The sequence below is a fragment of the Haliotis rubra genome, unplaced genomic scaffold, assembly GCF_003918875.1.
Source record: "Haliotis rubra isolate DU_JTF1 unplaced genomic scaffold, ASM391887v1 Scf1085, whole genome shotgun sequence".
Lineage (NCBI taxonomy): Eukaryota > Metazoa > Mollusca > Gastropoda > Lepetellida > Haliotidae > Haliotis > Haliotis rubra.
In genome coordinates, this window is record NW_025764987.1 from 8000 (window position 1) to 32355 (window position 24356).

At 41.5% G+C, this 24356-nt stretch overlaps 1 protein-coding gene across 2 annotated transcripts; it reads right to left on the reverse strand.

The window, feature by feature from the left end:
* Window positions 1–956: 956 nt before the first annotated feature.
* On the reverse strand, window positions 957–24356 carry LOC124282060. 2 transcript variants are annotated; one of them, XM_046718039.1, is made up of 3 exons: window positions 24260–24356; window positions 3447–3552; window positions 957–2241 (listed from the first exon to the last, which is right to left on the reverse strand). In XM_046718039.1, exons 2-3 carry the CDS (start codon window positions 3549–3551, stop codon window positions 1579–1581), a joined length of 768 nt encoding a protein of 255 aa, XP_046573995.1. In that variant the 5' UTR covers window position 3552; window positions 24260–24356; the 3' UTR covers window positions 957–1578. The 2 variants fall into 2 exon arrangements, with proteins under 2 accessions (XP_046573995.1, XP_046573988.1); XM_046718032.1 differs by lacking the exon at window positions 24260–24356 and adding an exon at window positions 19447–19582.

Consider the following 24356-nt stretch of genomic DNA (forward strand, 5'->3'; position numbering starts at 1 on the left):
ATTAACCAGGTCTTTATAGACCTCGCAGCTTTGCAACTTTGTTTGTATGACACTAAAGAAAAATGATTGATACATCTATTCCACACAAGCGGTTTGAAATATGATAAAAGATCAATGATTCTGTTAATCCACATTGTTAATACAATCATAATTATTGCAAATATTCAGTAATTAATGTCATCAGTTATTCTTGACTGAATGCATGCTGGCTTGGAATCTTCTGGAAAATACGAGCCAAATACTGCTTATATTGCACTGAAGAACCGCACAAAAATGGATTCAGCCGGTAACAAATTACCTCCCTTGCGCAGAAAAATGACCAATAATTATGTATTTGGGCATATACAATTACGCTCGTCCTTATCCAATGGACAGTTTGAGTGAGTGAGTGAGTTTAGGTTTACTCAGCCGCATTCAGCTTTGTTCCAGCTATATGGCGGCGGTCTGTAAATAATCGAGTCTGAACCAGACAATCCAGTGATCAACAGCAACGATCTACGCCATTGGGATATGATGACGTGTCAACCAAGTCAGCAAGCCTGACCACCCGATCCCGTTAGTCGCCTCTTACGACAAGCATGGTTACTTAAGAACAATTCTAACCCGGATCTTCACGGGTACAATAGCCAGCTTGCTGACCCAGAGCATGCCAGCAGGGGCAGCAAGACAGCGAACCCCCGTTAACCCGGATGATACATTTCCCAATGAAATCACACAGAGCAGAAAAGCATCTGGTTAAACGAGGTATTAAAGAGCATTGAGCTATGCAGGTGTTATACCTTCCCAACAGGTATCGGTCAGATAAAAGTGTTTCTGGATTAACGGTGGTAGATTGTTTATGACATTAACGTCGGTTGATATGAACGATTGTATCTTGTGTGTAAATCGCAAGGCACATGAAGGTAAATACACCAGATGGAACACGAAACACACTATGGAGGAACACGAGTATCAAATGTCATTTGATCATCAAGTCTGTCTTTATAAGATCATTTATGAGAGATGAAGTATTCTCCTGGACCAGAACAGCAGAATACAACTTTGTAGATTTTGTACATGTTTAAAGCCCTGTACGGTGGCCTTCACTTCCTGATAAGTAGAATTGAACAAGCACTTTGCTGTGTAAACCCCTGGTTTATACACTTTGTGATAGGGTCAACACTGAACTGACGTACACGTGTTCGATACACCAGGGTGTTCGATACATCAAGGTGATCGATACAACCGGGTGTTCGATACATCAAGGTGATCGATACACAAGGGCGTTGGATACATCGGGGAAAATTCTTGGTTGACAGGAGCATGGATATCAGGCATAGGTGTGTGTGATGCATGGAAGTGTCCTACACAATGATGTCGTCAAACCTCCCTGTAGCACTGGTAGCCGAGGTAGTACCAGCAGCTGCCCCAGACGTCCCAGACGTAGGGTTGATCTGTACTGTCAGTTTCAGTTTAGCACGTTCCGCCTTTGTTGACATTGCAAACAGAACTTGCTGGTCCGAGTTGCTCAGATTCAGGTCCAAATAATGCTCCACGGCCTTTCTGTAATCCTTAATGAACTGGCGAAACACGCCTTTCTCAGCGACAGAAAGACCCCCTCCAACCCACACGTACATATATTTTAAAAATATCTTCTGGCCGTTCCTCCATTGAATAGTCTAGATTGACTTGATTGAGAGCTATTTTCTTCTCGTCAAAGTTCCGTGGAAGTGTCAACCGGAAGTCCCTTTTTCTGCTTGTGATTAACCGGAAGTAACCAACATCAACCCACATGTAATATTTGGTATGGAAGAAGTCACTCTCTATAGCTTTCTCAACACACGAGTATTTTGCATTTTGAACACATGGATATTCTGGAACCACTGTATTGGGTTGGTATTTTGGATACTTCGGGTCAGAGTATATGTTACGGACTTTGTCCAAATGGTCAAACGCCCATAATTGTTTTTTCTCAATTTTGATGATTTTTGTAATGTTCATCAAGTGTTGTCGCATGTCCGTGAACAGACGGACAAACTGGTCCGAGTCGGTGTACACAACCAGAGGGTTCCTTAGATGCTCGTACACAGTGGCCCACTCCAGATACAACGTGGGACCGAACACGGTTCCTCGGTCCCCCTTGTTGAAACGGCCGAGGTTGAGGTAGGCGGTGACCACCGTGACATCGGGTGGTACTCGTACATCTCCGTCAAATAGCGGAAACGTCCGGAGTGGGATGAAGCCAAGTATGCATGGTGGTTGCTGTAATGAGAATGATAATGAATTAATCGATGGAAATAAATCATGCAAAAATCTACCCGATTCATTTTTACTGTATATCCAGATATCGTTTTTTATTATATAGGTAGCATTTTTCCTGTACCACGATTGGTCAAAAGACCGTCACATGATTGACTACAAAACACGATACTGACTTGAGTTTTCTGATAAATTACGATATTGACTTGGGTTACTAAAATTAGACAAGGAATCCCGTACGAAGGGGCTTCCCCCGCTTTTCAGCCAATCAGATCACTCGGATAGATGGCACAGTGTGTGCATTAAAAGTTTATGTTAAAACCCGTTTCTCTTTCATTATATAATAAAACAATTATAGACTCTTGTAGAGGTCGATATCGGTTTTTATGGACCTGAGAAAAACAATATCGACCTCGCAAGCTCGGTCGATATTGTTTTACTCAGGTCCATAAAAACCGATATCGACCTCTACAAGAGTCTATAATTGTATAATGTCATTAGCTGTAATTTCTATTCCTTTGTTACTCAGCGTCGTTAACATGAAAATCAGATCTTTGTTCTCTGTTCCTAAAGAGTGAGCGAGTGAGTTTAGTTCTACGCCGCGTTTAGCAATATTCCATCATGTTTACAGCGGGGAACACCAGAAATTGACTTTTCCCCTGTGGGGCATCGAACCTTTGTTTTCGGCGTGACGAGCGAACGCATTAATGCATAACCACTAGGCTACCCAACCGCCCCACAAGTGAACGAGAGTACGGGTGTACGTAGTACAACGAACAGCGTCTAACTGAATCCACCGTTCCTCTCTTAAACCAATAAACCAGTGGGAGAAAGTGGGTCATAACGGTCGACATTAGCGGTCGACCCGTGACGGTCCGGGTTAGAATATTGATCTTCAGTGAGTGAGTGAGTTTAGTTTTACGCCGCTTTTAGCACTATTCCAGCAAAATCACGGCGGGGAACACCAGAAATGGGCTTCACATATTGTACCCATGTTGGGAATCGAACCCAGGTGTTCAGCGTGACGAGCGAACGCTTTAACCACTAGGATCAGGTGAGTGAGTGAGTGAGTGAGTGAAGTAATACGCTGCTTTTAGCAATACTCCAGCAACATCACGGCGCCAGAAATGGGCTTCACATATTGTACCCATGTGGGAATCGTACCCTGGCCCTCCGAGAGACCAGCAACATGTGATGATGATACTTACAACAGAGAACCTGACACACACGATGAAAAGAAGGAATCCGACTAAGATCTTCAAACAGCGTCGCCAGGTTTGTCTGATTATCATAGTGCATCCGAACGTCGACATCCTACAGAAAACACAATACAGAATATACAATTAGTGAGTGAGTGAGTTAAGTTTTACGCCGCTTTTAGCAATATTTCAGCAATATCACGGCGGGGACACAAGAAATGGGCCTCACACATTGTGCCCATGTCATGGGGTTCGAAAAAGTTTTAAAATCACCATAAATACATGTAAATTATAAAAACCTGTCAACGAAGGACAGTAAAACCAACTAGAATATCACAGTGTCAAGAAATAAAACTAGCATCTCTCTCTAAAACTTGATTTCAAATTAGGACAACACAGTATTAAAAAAACGGGCTATAGATCGCCAACAATTGAAGGTAGATCACTATATAAGGGACCATGGGGACTTACAGTGCCTTTGCTACTTGCATGGACCCTAGTTGGATTTATACCATCCCTTCAGCCGCTGGCGATGGTTGGATGAGAAAGACTAAGGAACACAATGTGGTATATATAGAGATTATTACATTCGTGACCAACTCGTGTTATTCCGGGACAAGCCAAATAGCGCCTCGTGCCCCTCTGGAAGGATTTCATATTGGCGTATGAACATCAGAACTACTTTAAACAGGAACAATAACTCTATTCCTGTTTCATTCCAATGGTAGTTAATATCACCGAAGTACTCATACATTGTATTGCTGGTTTTGTTTGTAAAGAATTAAACCTCCTTGATACAACTAAAAGAAGGAGAAAACATATTTGTTAAAGACATATTCTGACGTAATTATTACCAGATGTTCACCTTATATTTCCAATTATATTTCTGAAAAGGGTTTAATAATCACAAATGGGATTTGTTTTATTATATATGCAAATAAGATTTATAAAAGTACACAGCTTTATTAAATCCCGAAGCAGAAACTCAAATATGACTTTAAAATATTTCTCAAACTGAACATACGTGTAACCTTGCTGTCTTACCCCAAGTGGAATTTAAAATGAATTCGCTGAAAGATATATGAATGACCAATTGCAAAATAAAGTTAGACTAAAATATTCACAGAGATGTGAAATATATGCCAATGTTAAAGATTAAAGTTGATTAGTTTCATACAGATATAATATTATTGTTTTGAAACTCGTAGCGATTTATAATTACATTCTCTACAACTGTTGGAAGAGCACGTACAATTACCACAACAAGCCCACAGGATCGTCAGAAATACACTCAGTTGGACCAGTGAGAGCCGTTATGTCAACAAACGCACGTTCGTGTATTTGAATCTTTCACCGTCAATCCCATGATTCTTATCAAAAGTTCACATAAGACAGCACAATTCTGTTAGCTATGCTTTTAGTACTTTCAATATGACGAAACATATTTTTATTATTTTTAAGCAATAACATAATGCCACAAAGGATTTAAGTAGTCGGGATTATTTTTATCAAAGCACCGCAACCATTACGCGCGTTCTGATTGGTTTGTCGTATTTTCGCACATAACAAGCATCAATAGGGGACGAGTCTTCTTGGAGGTTACGGAAAGGTGCGAGTGGTGACGAATGAAGTACGGACGCTACTGAAGTCCCTTTGTTCCGCGTTGCGGCGGTGGACAAAACTCTTGGCAACCAAATTTTATTTTGAGACGCATTTGTCGAAATATTGCCATTGGTGTGACGTAGTGGCAATGGAAAACTCTACCGCCATATACCAATACACATCGATTCATCTGTTCACTTGGCAATCCTCCAGAAACGAATCCTATTTCAATACAAACAGATTCATTCGGAGAATCAAACCGATTAATTCATTCGTTGTGTAAGCATAGCCAATGTCGTCTCCATGACAACGGATGAAGCCAAAGTCCTAATTCCCGAGCTCACCAATGTGCAGAGTGGAGATAGAGACTGTGAACCGTTCTGGGGAATAATACACTCAATCAATAACCACTTTCCATATAGCGACAAAATATGTCAAATCACGGAACAATGTCATGCCGCCGAAACAGGTTCTCTCAATACGAACACAGTTTAACTATTGTCTGGTCTGGTTTTTTGCAAGAACTGCAGTTTAGAGCACGTACATTTTTAGCAGTGCTGCACTAAGTGCCGCAGACTAACACTCAGTCTCTGAATATATATAACGTTGATAGTAACAAATAATCAGGTTTAATTTGAAAAGGAGTCCCAGTGAGGCGGAACCTGAGGAAATCTAGATTTGCTCCATCAAAGGCTTTGGCTGGGCAGAAGGGGGAGACATATAATGTGTTTTAAAGAGCTGTGAGAGAACCCTAGCGGTTAAAGCGTTTGCTCTTCACTCCCAAGACCCGAGTTCGGTTCCCCATACTGGTACAACGTGTAGCCTTTTCTTGGGTCCTCGCCTTTCTAGATTGAGTTACTGCCCTAAACGGTGTCAACTTGTGATTCTGCCAGAAAGTAATGAAATAGATGCTATTCAATTATGATAAGAATAGTATTAAGGGCTTTTCGCCTAATGCCGATGTTGTACATGTGTCAACTCGTATATGAGTGAGTTTAGTTTTACGCCGCACTCAGCAATATTTCAGCTACATGGTGGCGGTCTGTAAATAATTGAGTCTGGACGAGACAATCCAGTGATCAAACTCGTATATGCGTCGATAGGGGAATTAGCTTCGGACAATAATACCTTGACGAAGACGAAGAAATACGTTGAGTTCAGACTTCTTTAGTTGATTATACAGTACCTGATAAACAAGTATACATGAACGAGGTGAGCAGAGTTCCAGCTCAACCCCAGGGCGTTTCCTACAGCGACATTATCCTGCTCGCGGTCGCCCCTACACCCGACTGGTTGACAATATAGATGTGAGCATATATACAGTTTTTGACAACAATGGACAGGCGAAGACTCAATAATGGACAGACAGAGAAACAATAGCAGTTCCTTGGACCATTTGAGGCGATGGCAGGCACGACCAAGGGGGATGACCAATTAAGGCTATAAATGTTTTAAATAGTAATTAAAAAAGAAGTGACAGTGGCTGACAAGACAATGTACACTTCGGTAGTGATAAGGATTAAGTATGCAGATTAGCGTCATATACATAAATACAATTAAGTCTCACATGGCTTGGCTACATAGTTTTTGGTCTTTAAAAATATTTGGACGATGGCTGTCCTGAATTAGACGCTATGACACATGCCATGGGTGTAATTTCGTATATATGCCATTTCGTTGTCAGTTCAACAGTTATATGCACCAGAATCGTAGCACCCAATTTCGTATTTAAAAAAAAAAAAATCTTTTTGATGTAACCACGTGCTGCTGATAGTGTGCACTGCCCTGCCCTGCCCTGCCCTGCCCTGCCCTGCCCTGCCCTGCCCTGCCCTGCCCTGCCCTGCCCTGCCCTGCCCTGCCCTGCCCCGCCCCTGGGATAATATCAGATATATCCTTGATAATTTGTCTTTTTGTTTTTGACATCCTATTGTTCCTACTTTCACTTTAGAGATGACGCCAGCTATTCCTAACGAGACAATACGTCGAGCGTTCTGGAGCAGTTTTTGTAAACGAGAGCCAACAAACACGGCTCTGCACACCTTATAAGCCGCGATAGACAGTTCTGCTCCTCTAACTCAACTGCAGGTGTTGGCTTTACGCACCATCGGACTTGTCATTGTAAACAAAAGCACTTAGTTTGAAATAAAACAGGTGGTCCCAAGCATGTCGGTGCACTTTACGTAATGTGTTGCATAATTCCCATAGCTACGACAGTAACATGCATGGTTTCCACGTAGGGCTGCGCAATATAACCGGTTTACCGGTATTTACCGGTTCAGACATGAAAACGATACGTATTGCGATACGCTGATCGAAAACCGGTATTTTGACATGCATTCGGAAAAGTTCGTAACACTCGGAAATCTTCCGATATTTCCTTGTTTCATTTGTGCCAAATATTATTCACATTTTATTTTATCATGATTAAAATTTGTTATTAAAGCTTAATCAAGCATAGTGATTTTGTTGTGTTTTCGCTCTATAAATCAAAAATACTTCATGCAATATATTGCAATGCATATCACCAATATATCTTTTCGCATCGCAATATATCGCTATATGAATATTCTCTGCAATACCCACCCTGTTCCCGTCAAGGTTACTGTATCGCAGGCTCTGATGACAGCAGGTCGGTTGGTTTTGTGAAGCCTCTTTGCCGCAATATAACACAAATGCATATTAGACGACAACACGCCCTTTAGTCCTGGACAACAATTATCAGTATGTATATAAATATTTTAATGTTTTAGTCTTATATTAATAAATTCCACATTTTCATCAGGATTTTAGTAGTTATCGTGTCTCATATGCCGTAGGACCAGGTGGTATACATATTCTATTGTGAATTGTATGCGATTTTAACATGATTTGTATACCACGGGACACGTTAATAAACTATTTTTCTTCTTCTTCTAACGCCGCACTCCAGCAATATTCCAGCTATATGGCGGCGGTCTGTAAATAATCGAGTCTAGAATAGACAATCCAGTGATCAACTGCATGAGCATCGATCTACAAAATCCGTAGCACGGAAACCGACTGGTGCCACTTACACCTTGCGCGGGATCTCGCGCGATTGACAAACCTTTTTTTCTGTCTCGAAATGACGTGCAAAAGTGTCTTACTTAATCGAAGTTTAAGATTGAGGTCGTCTCCAAAGCAAAGAGCAAACGAATTCTGGGGTTAATGTAAGATTACGTTATTGCATTCCATACATTGCTCTTTATTTTCTCCTATTTGCATATACATGTATATAGATAGACTATCAAACGTTTCTTCACAAAGATTCACTCCACACAGGGAGAGCTGCATTTATTGCTGGTTGAAGTCGCTTCGGTCCCAAACGACAATGACGGCCGAGTGAAGTAAAGCTTTACGACGGAATTTAGCAATATTCCAGCAATGTCACGGCGGGGGACACGGCGGCGGTCTGTAAAAGTGATAGTGATTGGACCAGACAATCCAGTGATCAACAGCATGAGCATAGATCTAGATAATTGGAATACGGTGACATGTGTCAAAAAGTCAACGAGCCTGACCACCGATCCCATTGTCCGTCGCCTTTCACAAGATAGGATGCTGAAAACCAGTTCTTGCACGGATCTTCACGGGACACCAGAAATGGGCTTCACATTGCACCCATGGGGAATCAGACAGGTCTTCGGCTAGACAGAGTGAACTCTTTAACCGCTTGTCATACCCCACCCTACAAATACCGGATACCTACCAGCCATTTTGTTTAGTGTCACGTCACCCTAAACCTAAAACTTACCTAAACAAAAAGTAAACTACCGTGCTTTCAAAGATGGCCCAAGGTATCCGGCATTCTGTAAAAATAATCTTACCGAAATTTGAATTTGACGGCGGAAGAAGAAAGTTTTGACAGGACCACCTGGGGGAAACAGACAAAAGAAGCTTATATCAAATATTCTCGGTTTGTTTCACGTCTTCCTTAGACTCTTCTATTATGTTTTTCATTAGGATAAGGAGAGCAAACGGTAACGGAAGTGTGGGCAAGCGCTTCGAGCTGACCTAAAGCGATTCTGATATTGCAAAGCGCAACTGTTCTGGTGAGTTCAAACGGGAAGGGTATCATCTATATACACCTCCTTTTTCCAAGAAACTGAGCACGACCTAAGCCATTGGCGGGTCATGGGCATTTTCTGTAACACAACACATTTTTGTAGTCTTACCAGCGGTAATCATGCGGCTTGTCATACGATGCCACATATGACAAAAACAAAGATGACAGTGTCCTTAGTAGCATACACAAAATCGGGTGGGATAGTCTAACCGGGGTTATCTCCCCTTACTGTAGGTTCGCCCAGAAACACCTCCGTGGAAATTGACTCCAGATGACCAGGTTAAAAATTTAATAATGGGATATTTTTTCAAATGAATTTGTTTTAAAATCTAAATATATGGTATTGAAAGATAGTTCAGAAAACACACGTTTATTAAAATGACAAGGCTAGTGGTCATCGCCTGTGTTCCACCTAAAGTAAAGAAACATTGTTTCACTGCAAAGTACCATAATTATGTTGGTAAATATTCTTGTTGTCATTTGAGAAATGATAAACTTGCATGGAGTCTGTTGTTCATGTACTTGTACATGGTACGTAATAACCCAACAAACGCTTGGATATGAATACTGATCCCTAGCAGGATGCATGATGTCGAACCTGTTAAGTGAATGACTGAAATTGAGTTTAGCTTTACGCTGCACTCAGCGGTATTCCAGCTATAATGGCGGCGGTCTGTATAACCGTGCCCGGACAAAGACATAATCCAGTGATCAACTTGGCATGTAGTACAACGAACAGCGTCTAACTGAATCCACCGTTCCTCTCTTAAACCAATAAACCAGTGGGAGAAAATTAGGTCATAACGGTCGACGTCAGCAGTCGACCCGTGACGGTCAGGAGTTAGAATATTGATCTTCAGTGAGTGAGTGAGTTTAGTTTTACGCCGCTTTTAGCACTATTCCAGCAAATCACGGCGGAGAACACCAGAAATGGGCTTCACATATTGTACCCATGTTGGGGAATCAGACCCAGGTGTTCAGCGTGACGAGCGAACGCTTTAACCACTAGGATCAGGTGAGTGAGTGAGTGGTGAGTGAAATGTAATACGCTGCTTTTAGCAATACTCAGCAACATCACGGCGCCAGAAGTGGAGCTGCACATTTGGCCCATGTGGGAATCATTACCCTGGCCCTCCAGGAGACCAGCAACATGTGATGATGATACTTACAACAGAGAACCTGACACACGATGAAAAGAAGGAATCCGACTAAGATCTTCAAACAGCGTCGCCAGGTTTGTCTGATTATCATAAGTGCATCCGAACGTCAGGCATCCTACAGAAAACGCAATGCAGAATATATACAATTGGTGGTGAGTGAGTTAAGTTTTACGCCGCTTTTAGCTTAATATTTCAGCAATATCACGGCGGGGACACAAGAAATGGGCCTCACATTTGTGCACATGTCATAGGGGTTCGAAAAAGTTTTAAAATCACCATAAATACATGTAAATTATAAAACCACCTGTCAACGAAGGACGAGTAAAACCAACTAGAATATCACGGTGTCAAGAAATAAAACTAGCATCTCTCTCTAAAACTTGATTTCAAATTAAGGACAACACGAGTATTAAAAGCAGACTATAGATCGCCAACGCGTATGAACATCAGAACTACTTTAAACAAGAACGATAACTCTATTCCTGTTTGATTCCAATGGTACTTAATATCACCGAAGTACTCATATTGTATTGCTGTTGTGTTTGTTGTTGTTTTTTTGTTTTTGTTTTAATTATTTTAAAGAATTAGACCTCCTTCTTGATACAACTAAAAGAAGGAGAAAAACAAATTCGTTAATGACATTTTCAGACGTAATTATTAGCAGATGTTCACTTTATATTTCTCACCAATTTTATTTCTGAAAAGGGTTTAATAATCACAAATGGGATTTGTTTCATTGAATGTGCAAATAAAATTTATAAAAAAAACAGCTACATTAAAACCCGAAGCAGAAACTCAAAAAATGACTTTAAAATATTTCACCAACTGAACTTTCGTGTAACCTTGCTGTGATATCCCAAGTGGAATTTTAACTGAACTGAAAAATATATGAATGAATTTCAGACTAAAATATTCCCAGAATTTGATGTGAAATATATGCCCAATGTAAGATTAAAGTTGATTAGTTACAAACAGATATAATATTATTGTTTTGAAACTCGTAGCGATATAAAATTACATTTCCCCAAACTCTTGGAAGCGCACGTACAATCATTACAACAAGCCCGCAAGATCGTCAGAAATACACTCAGGTGGACCAGTGAGAGCCGTTATGTCAACACACGCATGTCCGTGAATCTCTCACCCTCAATCGCATGATTCTTATCGAAAGCTTCACATTAGACAGCACAATTCTGTTAGATACGTTCTTAGTACTTTCAACAGACGATATTTTTCATGATTATTTAAACAATAACATAATGCCATAAACGATTTAAGTAGTCGGGATTATTTTTATCAAAGCACCGCAACCATTACGCGCGTTCTGATTGGTTTGTCGTATTTTCGCACATAACAAGGATCGATAGGGGGACGAGTCTTCTTGGAGGTTAGGGACAGGGGCGAGTGGTGCCTTTTCTTGGGTCCTCGCCTTTCTAGATTGAGTTACTGCCTAAACGGTGTCAACTTGTGATTCTGCCTGAAAGTAATGAAATAGATGCTATTCAATTATGATAAGAATAGTATTAAGGGCTTTTCGCCTAATGCCGATGTTGTACATGTGTCAACTCGTATATGAGTGAGTTTAGTTTTACGCCGCACTCAGCAATATTTCAGCTACATGGTGGCGGTCTGTAAATAATTGAGTCTGGACGAGACAATCCAGTGATCAAACTCGTATATGCGTCGATAGGGGAATTAGCTCGGACAATAATACCTTGACGAAGACGAAGAAATACGTTGAGTTCAGACTTCTTTAGTTGATTATACAGTACCTGATAAACAAGTATACATGAACGAGGTGAGCAGAGTTCCAGCTCAACCCCAGGGCGTTTCCTACAGCGACATTATCCTGCTCGCGGTCGCCACTACACCCGACTGGTTGACAATATAGATGTGAGCATATATACAGTTTTTGACAACAATGGACAGGCGAAGACTCAATAATGGACAGACAGAGAAACAATAGCAGTTCCTTGGACCATTTGAGGTGATGGCAGGCACGACCAAGGGGGATGACCAATTAAGGCTATAAATGTTTTAAATAGTTATTAAAAGAAGTGACAGTGGTACAGGGTGGCTGACAAGACAATGTACACTTCGGTAGTGATAAGGATTAAGTATGCAGATTAGCGTCATATACATAAATACAATTAAGTCTCACATGGCTTGGCTACATAGTTTTTGGTCTTTAAAAATATTTGGACGATGGCTGTCCTGAATTAGACGCTATGACACATGCCATGGGTGTAATTTCGTATATATGCCATTTCGTTGTCAGTTCAACAGTTATATGCACCAGAATCGTAGCACCCAATTTCGTATTTAAAAAAAGATAAATCTTTTTGATGTAACCACGTGCTGCTGATAGTGTGCACTGCCCTGCCCTGCCCTGCCCTGCCCTGCCCTGCCCCGCCCCTGGGATAATATCAGATATATCCTTGATAATTTGTCTTTTTGTTTTTGACATCCTATTGTTCCTACTTTCACTTTAGAGATGACGCCAGCTATTCCTAACGAGACAATACGTCGAGCGTTCTGGAGCAGTTTTTGTAAACGAGAGCCAACAAACACGGCTCTGCACACCTTATAAGCCGCGATAGACAGTTCTGCTCCTCTAACTCAACTGCAGGTGTTGGCTTTACGCACCATCGGACTTGTCATTGTAAACAAAAGCACTTAGTTTGAAATAAAAACAGGTGGTCCCAAGCATGTCGGTGCACTTTACGTAATGTGTTGCATAATTCCATAGCTACGACAGTAACATGCATGGGTTCCACGTAGGGCTGCGCAATATAACCGGTTTACCGGTATTTACCGGTTCAGACATGAAAACGATACGTATTGCGATACGCTGATCGAAAACCGGTATTTTGACATGCATTCGGAAAAGTTCGTAACACTCGGAAATCTTCCGATATTTCCTTGTTTCATTTGTGCCAAATATTATTCACATTTTTATTTTATCATGATTAAAATTTGTTATTAAAGCTTAATCAAGCATAGTGATTTTGTTGTGTTTTTGCTCTATAAATCAAGCAGTAACTCGATTATAAGTAGTTTTTTGTTTAAAAATACTTCATGCAATATATTGCAATGCATATCGCAATATATGCTTTCGCATCGCAATATATCGCTATATGAATATTCTCTGCAATACCCACCCCTAGTTCCACGTCAAGGTTACTGTATCGCAGGCTCTGATGACAGCAGGTCGGTTGGTTTGTGAAGCCTCTTGCCGCAATATAACACAAATGCATATTAGACGACAACACGCCCTTTAGTCCTGGACAACAATTATCAGTATGTATATAAATATTTTAATGTTTTAGTCTTATATTAATAAATTCCACATTTTCATCAGGATTTTAAGTAGTTATCGTGTCTCATATGCCGTAGGACCAGGTGGTTTACATATTCTATTGTGAATTGTATGCGATTTTAACATGTCATTTGTATACCACGGGACACGTTAATAAACTATTTTCTTCTTCTTCTAACGCCGCACTCAGCAATATTCCAGCTATATGGCGGCGGTCTGTTAATAATCGAGTCTAGAATAGACAATCCAGTGATCAACTGCATGAGCATCGATCTACAAAATCCGTAGCACGGAAACCGACTGGTGCCCCACTTACACCTTGCCGGGATCTCGCGCGATTGACAAACCCTTTTTTTCTGTCTCGAAATGACGTGCAAGTGTCTTACTTAATCCGGTTTAAGATTGAGGTCGTCTCCAAAGCAAAGAGCAAACGAATTCTGGGGTTAATGTAGATACGTTATTGCATTCCATACATTGCTCTTTATTTTCTCTATTTGCATATACATGTATATAGATAGACTATCAAACGTTTCTTCACAAAGATTCACCTCACACAGGAGAGCTGCATTTATTGCTGGTTGAAGTCGCTTCGGTCCCAAACGACAATGACGGCCGAGTGAGTAAACCTTTACGACGAATTTAGCAATATTCCAGCAATGTCACGGCGGGGGACACGGCGGCGGTCTGTAAGTGATAGTGATTGGACCAGACAATCCAGTGATCAACAGCATGAGCATAGATCTAGATAATTGGAATACGGTGACATGTGTCAAAAAGTCAACGAGCCTGACCACCCGATCCCATTGTCCGTCGCCTTTCACGACAAGATAGGATGCTGAAAACCAGTTCCAACACGGATCTTCACGGGACACCAGAAATAGGCTTCACACATTGCACCCATGGGGAATCGAACCCAGGTCTTCGGCTAGACGAGTGAACTCTTTAACCGCTTGTCTACCCCACCCCTACAAAATACCGGATACCTACCAGCCATTTTGTTTAGTGTCACGTCACCCTAAACCTAAAACTTACCCTAAACAAAAGTAAACTAGCGTGCTTTCAAAGATGGCCCAAGGTATCCGGCATTCTGTAAAAAATAATCTTACCGAAATTTGAATTTGACAGCGGAAGAAGAAAGTTTTGACAGGACCACCTGGGAAACAGACAAAAGAAGCTTATATCCAAATATTCTCAGTTTGTTCCACGTCTTCCTTAGACTCTTCTATTATGTTTTTCATTAGGATAAGGAGAGCAAACGGTAACGGAAGTGTGGGCAAGCGCTTCGAGCTGACCTAAAGCGATTCTGATATTGCAACGCAACTGTTCTGGTGAGTTCAAACGGGAAGAGGTATCATCTATATACACCTCCTTTTTTCAAGAAACTGACACGACCTCAGCCATTGGCGGGTCATGGGCATTTTCTGTAACACACAACACATTTTGTAGTCTTACCAGCGGTAATCATGCGGCTTTGTCAACACGATGCCACATATGACAAAAACAAAGATGACAGTGTCCCTTGTAGCATACACAAAATCGGTGGGATAGTCTAACCGGGGTTATCTCCCTTACTGTAGGTTATACAGAAACACCTCCGTGGAAATTGACTCCAGATGACCAGGTTAAAAATTTAATAATAGGATATTTTTCCAAATGAATTTGTTTAAATCTAAATATATGGTATTGAAAGATAGTTCAGAAAACACACGTTTATTAAAAATGACAAGGCTAGTGGTCATCGCCTGTGTTCTACCTAGAGTAAAACATTGTTTCACTGCAAATTACCATAATTATGTTGGTAAATATTCTTGTTGTCATTTGAGAAATGATAAACTTGCATGGAGTCTGCTTGTTCATGTACTTGTACATGGTACATGTAACTTAGCAAGCGCTTGGATATGAATACTGATCCTTCTCTTAAGGATGCATGATATCGAACCTGTTAAGTGAATGACTGAGTGAGTTTAGCTTTACGCTGCACTCAGCAGTATTCCAACTATAATGGCGGCGGTCTGTAAATAACCGTGCCCGGACAAGACAATCCAGTGATCAACAGCATAAGCATCGCACAACACAATTGGGATACGATAACATATAATGACAACCCGATCCTGTTAGTCGCCTCTTACGACAAGCATGTGTTACTGAAGATCAATATTCTAACCCGGACCTTCACGGGTTCGACCTGTCAAGATCCGGGTTATAATATTGATCTTCAGTAACATGCTTGTCGTAAGAGGCGACTAACGGGATCGGTGGTCAAACTCGCTGACTTGGTTGACACATGTCATCGGTTCCCCATTGCGCAGATCGATGCTCATGCTGTTGATCACTGGATTGTCAGGTCCAGACTCAATTATTTACAGACCGCCGCCATATAGCTGGAATATTGCTGAGTACGGCGTAAAACTAAACTCACTCACAGGTCGACCATGTTTTAACGGTACATTATAACGAACCTGCTAAGTTATCATTATCAAAATTTAGGAAATAATTGCAGTCACCAGCATTTTCTACTTTCTACCCTGGACATGAATCAATTTAGATCAGACAGATAACTAATTGTGTAATAGTATTAGGGACCTAACGGTGCACGGTTCGCTCTGGATCGATCTCTGTTGCATTGAAGCAAGTGTAATCAGGCTGAAACCGTCAACGTTGTATTTTGTTGTCAATTTGAAATATAAATGAGCCAACATAAAAGAGATTGTAACTGCAAGGGAAAGTGCCGAAGTTTAGTCAGAACAAAACTGTAGACAGAAAATTAGTATCCGGTTGGAAAAGTCATGTGACTTTAACCTTTTAAGCGCCTATAACCTTCTGACAGGCAGCTTGGCTTATCCGGGGTAATAATAATCAGATTCTGATAAAGCGCCGCGAGCAATCACGCGGTGTTTGGAGACTGTGCGCTATAGAAGATGACTCAATATTTTATTAAAAATACAGAATGACCAATGCTCACCCACGGACCCGATAGGCACACGTTAATAGTGCAGCCCTTTAAATTGTAATCAACACCCCAAATAAATAAAAAATAAAAAAAAGATTAAAAAAAAAATAATAATAAAAAAATATCTCTCTCCATGGCTAACAGAAGAACTCATTAGAGAATTGCTGCATAACGGTATTGTCCTGCTGGAACAAAGGGCCTGTGTATCCAAACAGGTCAATCATGAATGTAGACTCACCCGACCGGCATTGCGACTTTGTGGCAGACAAACATCTAATTTACCCCCCCCCAAAGACAGTGGCTCCCAAGACGGTTACATTCAATACCAAACCCATATACCAAATTAAACTATGAATGCACAATGCCAGGGCGTGGTCAAATGTATCACATGTTATATTTGGGATAACACCTTCTTCGTAAAGTACAGATTCAAAGTACTATTTTTGGGTTGAGTCCTGTCATGGTTTTCGGCCCTGGGAGCCGTGCCAATTTACACTCATCAGCAGGGTACAGAGGTCCGTGATCAACACTACCTTTTCTTGGACTGACTGACTGACTAAGTTTGGTTTTACGCCGCTTTTAGCAATATTCCAGCAACATCACGGCGGGGGACACCAGAAATGGGCTTCACACATTGTACCCATGTGGGGATTCGAACCCGGGTCTTCGGCGTGACGACCCAACGCTTTAACCACTAGGCTACCCCACCTTTTCTTAGAAGCCGCAGTGGCTGAATGGGGTGGGTGAGTGAGTATGGTTTTACGACACATTTAGCAATATCACGGCGGGGACACCAGAACAAGCGGACGCATTAACCACTAGGCTACCCCACCGCCCCAGTTGTCCGACTTCCATTTTTTGTGGAAGCTGCGCTGGCTGAGTAGGTTAGATTGCTGACTTTGTGTGCTGGCGATTAGGTGCCTGACTCTGTTGAGTGTGGGTTCGAATCCTGGACGGGACTCAACTAGGGCTGCGCAATAAAACCGGTTTACCGGTATTTACCGGTTCAGACATGAAAACGATATGTATTGCGATACGCTAAATCGAAAACCGGTATTTTAACATGCATTCGGAAAACTTCGTAACACTCGGAAACCTTCGTATAGTTCCGATTTTCACTCCGGAAATCATGTTGTAAAATGATAATGGTGATGGTGATGGTGATTATGATGATGATTAATGATGATTTTGGTAAGGTGTGGTGCTGATGCTGATGAAGATGTTCATGATTGATCGTGGTGAAAATCATATTTAACTGCATGGATTGTTGTTCGGTTTGAAGTTGTGTTCTGAATTTTAAGTGTTTCGCAATGTTTTGGATCTGAATGTTTCAATATTTACTCATTAATGACCAGTGATCTCTGATATAGCCTGACCAGGTCCAGCTGCTGTCTAAAATCTCAGGGCGTTTTTAGAGAGTGGAGAAACAAGTTCAAACTAGTAACCACTGTGTTGGTGTTAATTGTTCTTTTCCTTGCTTCATTTGTGCCAAATGCATGTATTATTTACATTTTTATTTTGTCATGATCAAAATTTTTGATTAAAGCTTAATCAAGCATAGTGATTTTGTTGTGTTTTTGCTTTATAAATCAATCATTAACTCAATTATAAGTAGTCTTTTGTGAAAAAAACAACTGCTCACAATATATTGCAATACATATCGCAATATATGCTTTGGCATCCCAATATATCGCAAGCGGCGGTGGGGGTAGCCTGTATTAAAGCGTTGGCTCGTCACGCCGAAGACCCGGGTTCGATTCCCCACATAGGTACAGTGTGTGAAACCCATTTCTGGTGTCCCCCGCCGTGATGTTGCTGGAATATTGCTAAAAGCGGCGTAAAACTAAATTCACTCACTCAATATATCGCAATATGAAAATTCTCAGCAATACCCACCCCTAGACTCAACCCAACCCAACTCCTGGCATCAGTACTGTCTCTGTATAAATAGCAAAACAGCGGTGGATATTACAGAATTGAACCAATGGAAATCAGTTAACCCCTTTTAATGAACGACATTATGGGTAATATCGTCCTTTCTGGATTTATCGCTCTATGGCTTCATCGTCTCCATCTCTACCGCTTTCTAGCTCCGTTGTATCACGTTGTTATACCGTTTTCTCCTCTGGCCGTATCGCTTTCTTGTCTTCACTTCTGGTCTCGCGTTATCTTATCGCGGTCGTATCTTAAGGCGAACACGCCACGCCCTCTCTCGGCCTCCATAAATATCACGTTAGTCTGTCATACAGACCCTGAAGCAAACATATCCAAGAAAGCCCACGCAAGTCTAGAAAATGTGGCACGTCTAGATTTCTAAAGCTTCAGCTGAAAATTAAGAAAGTCTCAGGGATCCTTTTCATTATATTATATATTGTTTTTACTGTGAACTTACTTTCTGTAAAATGTGTTCATTTCAGAGACTAGTTGTTAGTCTAATATCACATTGAAGAGAGAGGCAGCATCACCACACACACGCATAATCAGTTGGCAAAATGTCAAGAATATGTAAAATTCCGGTTCGTTCTAACCCAAGGGTAAGTCAGCGACGGAGAATCAACGAGCACGTTCAACAAGGAAAATTAAATACAGATCCCCAGGCTTACATGGTTTCCAAACCACGTTTGAGAGCGTCGTGCAATGTATATAGTCTGTATCCCGGCCCATGAAGCCCTTCATTTCCGACTACGGAGAGCACTACTGCAATGAATCAGCCTTTGAAGAAACAAGTTTCAGGATGTCTGAATCATCAACCTCAATAGGCCTCCTTTCCGATATAAATAGAATCCTTTGTATTTATCAAAATTGTAAATTTTCAGAAACTAAACGTTTTTTGCGCATGTAGGGTGCAGAGCTGATGCAGACGACAACTACTGCAGACGACAACTACAACCTACCTCAACGATACATAATGCCGCAGACGACTCTCACTGGCGAGCGTGGTGAAATCCTAGACGAAAACACGGACCGAAAACATTCCCCAGCTACATACTCCACGCGCTCCCGTATCCTCTCTCGTCCCCAACCTGAGTCACGTGGTTCGATTCTCAGCAGGCTCGTAATCACAACAGCGTGACTGGATAGGGTTTGGGTTAACGCAGAGACCATATATTATATGGTCTCTGGTTAACGTGACGGCATCCTGCTCTAAATCCTGCAACCGCTGATCCGAATGAATCACATGATAAGTCGTAGTGACAAAGGGTTGCGCTGATTTAAAGGGGCTACTTGAACTAGTCAACTAAGTCATGCTGCCCCACGGGAATACAAGAGATTCTTGCGATTGGTGACTGAGCCGTTCAAGGAGCCCAGGGGCGATGTGGCGGGTGTATGCCTGCCCCTTTGTTCTGCGAGATGTCAGGGCACAGGCAGATGTGATCGGGCTTCAATTGAATATGCACATGCCTGAAATTGTCTCAGGGTAATGCCATGCTAATCTTACCACGCGTCTGTCTATGAATCAATAAACCCTCGCCTGACGTAGAGGCGGGTTATAGTCTGTCTCACAGTCCCTGAACCACATTATATTCCCCGCTGCCGCTGAAGGGGTCGTTGTCGGCACGGGTACTACAGATGTGTACCCCGGGTACGTTTCTGTATTCAAAAACGTACCTGAGCCAAAATACGAATACAGAAACGTACCCAATGACGTGTCCATTCTGCATTGTGCTATTTACTTGATCAGAATGCATTTGACTGCACTATGTAAGAAACGACAATTTACAGTATGGTTTAATTCAATTGAATTCTATATTCTCATACAACACCTTGGTGGTACAAGAGTGAGTGAGTGAGTAAGTATGGTTTAACGCCGCTTTTAGCAATATTCCAGCAATATCACGGCGGGGACACCAGAAATGGGCTTCACACATCGTACCCGTAATGGGGAATCGAACCCGGGTCTTCGGCGTAACGAGCTAACGCTTTAACCACTTGGCTACCCACCACCCTGGTTGTACAAGAGCATATATCATAAACATATACAACAATACAAATTCAAATTCGATATATTCGCGATGCACAATACCACCCGCAACCAGTTGAACAGGAGTGAGTGAGTGAGTTAAAATTTAACGTCACATCGGCAATATTGCAGCCATATCGTGACGAAGTTGAACAGGAACACCGACATAGGGTTCCGGTTTTGGATTGCGGAATAATGGCTTGTCCGACGTTTAGGGTACCGGGTATTTTTCTGTATTTTGACTTTGATGATATTGTTATGTCAGCTGACCTAAAATTAACTGACTTTATTTGAAGCCGCACAATAAACCACACAATCTAGATCTGTGCCCCTTCATGCTTCCACATATCCTTAATTCATTTCGTGATATCACGAATGTTTTTTCAGATATATAAACCAAGGGTTTGTTCTAAGGGATTTTCAAATACAAGGCAAACTTTGGTGTAGAGCTGCTAAAGCCTGATTAAGGTGTATCTTTTCTACTTCTAGGAACAAAAAGTTTACATTCTTTATTCTTTTATGCTTTTGTTCAGGCTGTGTGATTAGTGTAATCCCAAATATAACATACGTTGTATGTATATGCATTTCATACGAATAACCCCATTACAGTAAAGTACGATTGTAACGAACTCACAGGTACCACATTCGTTATAAACGTATTCAAGATATCTTCAATATAGTTCAAGGTATATCTAATCTAATTCAAGATATCTTGAAAACAACTGAAGATATCTGTAATTTTCTTGATACAAGTGAAAAGGCTTGCCGTACGTATCAAATCACGGCCATCAAGTATTCATGTCACGACCAAGACGTATTAAATCACGTCTATCAGGTATCAAATCACGGTAATTGTATCCTGTCTTTGCGAGATGCCTGTTTGTTGAATTTGCCATATGAATCTCGCCACGTAATTCAGATTTTATTTCTATTTTCATTTCTTACACATTTGCTACCGCAAACTGTTGCAAAATACCCATTGAGTTGCGTGAGGTTTCAATTATAAATATAAGCATTGTATCTCAGATGGATACTGTATACCCCCAATAGTCCAGGGTAGTGAGTAAGTGAGTTTATATTTACGCCGCTTTTAGCAATATTCCAGCAATATCACGGCGATGGACACCAGAAATGGGTTTCACACATTGGGGGAATCGAACCCGGGTCTTCGGCGTGACAAGCGGACGTTGTAACCGTTGGGCTACCCCTGGGACAGAGTAGTGCCAACACATATAATGAGTGAGCGAGTGAGTGAGTTGGGTTTACGCCGCTTTTAGCAATATTCCAGCAATATCACGGCGGTGGACACCAGAAATGGGCTTCACACATTGTACCCATATGGGGAATCGAACACGGGCCTTCGGCGTGACAAGCGGACGTTGTAACCGTTGGGCTACCCCACCGCCACTATCTGGGACAAAGTAGTGCCAACACATATAATGAGTGAGTGAGTGAGTTGGGTTTACGCCGCTTTTAGCAATATTCCAGCAATATCACGGCGGGGGACGCCATAAATGGGCTTCACACATTGTACCCATGTGGGGATTCGAACCCGTGTCGTCAGCTTGACGAGCAGATGCTTTAACCATTAGGCTACCCCACCGCCCCTACATATCATGAATTCATATAGCCTTTGGTGCAACCTAATATACGTATCGCAAATGATATATTTGAATTATTCAGTATGCAGAAAGATATAAATAATTCAGAAACATCAATGTAACTATGGAAATAGAAAGACTCAATTTCGTCACTTTATAAACATAGGTATATGCATTTAATACGAATAACCTCATTACAGTAAAGTACGGTTGTAACGAACTCACAGGTACCACATTCGTTATAAACGTATAATACACGATATATGTAATTCGACAGCAAATGGTGGGACCGCAATAAACTTCGTTAGATGCATATATCGTTACTACCACCGGGGAGACTATACAACGTAGTTTAGATCATCCCTGCTACTACGACCCACAACTCATGACCTAGCCTTGCTCCAAGGCTGTACTGAAGGTGGCGGCCCGGGAAAGCGAAATTTCAATATTCCCTATTCCCGGTAAAGCGAAAACCAAAGTCGCGAAAGCGACACCTAAATTGAGGAGGTTTTGTCCAGATTTCGGTTTCCCCAGGCCATAACCGTACTGAAGGCTAAGCCCATGCATGTACAGTAATTCTATCCTTAAAGAGGCATGTCAACATACAAAGGACAAGGACACCAGTCTCTTATTTATATTTTTTTATAGAAATTATCAATTAAACTATCAATTATTATCTTTTAGACTTGTGCAAGTCTATTCATGACCCTAATCATTCCCAGCCACCAAATGGTTTCCTCCCAGGCTTGCGCACGAGTAACAATCCCTAAGCACTTGGGTTTTGCATAGTGACGGAGTATCATATACCCAGTGTTGACATTGACGTTAGATGCGGACAGCTGGGTCGCGCTGTTGATGTCACTCTGAAACCGGTTTGAATTTTTAGTTTCGCTAGCTCGGTCTTTAAATAGCAGCACAGGAAATACACGCTATCTCGGCGAAGGCAATGCGTTTTAACTACAGTGAGACGTGATTATGGAGGGAAGGGAGGAAGGGGCACCCTTTGGTTTTGGGGAAGTAGGGGAGTGGTCATCATCAATCTTGTACAGGTGTTCTAGGGGGTAGTCCATTGATTTTGTACATGACATACAGGGTGGGGTGGGGGGCATTTCTTTTGTACATAAATTTGGGGGCATTCACATTGTACATGCAACTCCATGAAAATCAACATCAAACCTCAAACCCACACACACACACCCCGATTATGAACGGCCCCTAACAACAGCAACAGCAATAATCACCCGCTCTATCTTTGTCGCTTTTATTTATTGTGGTCTGTAAATAATAATAATGATAATTCTTTATCCTCCAATATTTCCGCCAGATCAACCGTATGACGCTGGAAGATACGGGGCATAATATTTGAGTCTTCAAAATTTCTAAAATATATGTAACGATATATGTAATTATTGTAATCGTTCAGTTCCATGGAATACGTGTACGATTTCGTGACAACAGTGAATTGACACGAAATATTATCGCACATGTCGTTGCTGTAAATGGGGTGCTTGTCATTCTTTATGTCTTTCATTTGTGTATGTCTTTCATGTCTCGAAACTGCTTAAATAATGTCACTATTCTCGTTATATTAGCGAAAACTTTAATCTAAAATTGGGGAAAATGCTAAGAAAACATCTAAATCCGTTCTTGGGTTTTCAATTTTAATACGTTTCAAATAACATGGGCGGATCGATGAATTTTGAAAGCCAACGCAAATAAAATCTTCAGTGTGGTCTTAAGTCATTTTCAAGGGGTTCGACACCCACCCACACACACACACACACACACACACACACACACACCAACTCGGATCCGCCAATGAATAACCATTTAGTGTCTCGCGAGCAGTAAAGCGCCAGCGCAGGATACCCAGGGAACCAGGCTAGTAAGTGAAAGCCCAAGTTTGAGACAATCCCTCTGACGTCAGCACGCTCGATAGAGGTAACAAGGTTATGTTTAAACGGACAGTCAAGTTACGATCAACCGCTGTGGCCCATCAGGGTGATGGACTGTTGATACTTGTAGTTGTACCAAACGCTTCACTTCTTTGTACAAGTCGGTGGGGTAATGGATCTTTAACATATATCGTACCTGATGTGAAATCCCATGACGAACACGGTGATGTTTCAAAGTTCACAAACTTACCTGGGGCGGGAGCCGCGTTGACTGGACCAGGTGGCCAGTCAGCAGATGTTTCCGGGCGACAAGATCGCTGGCAAAGGAAATTCGATCGCCACCCTCA

Excerpts from the sequence above, each read along its gene's own strand:
- LOC124282060 (XM_046718039.1), bottom strand. The coding sequence starts at position 3,551 with ATGTCGACGTTCGGATGCACTATGATAATCAGACAAACCTGGCGACGC. Across the intron at positions 2,242-3,446 it reads TGTGTGTCAGGTTCTCTGTT|CAACCACCATGCATACTTGG; the intron begins GTAAGTATCATC and ends TTCTCATTACAG.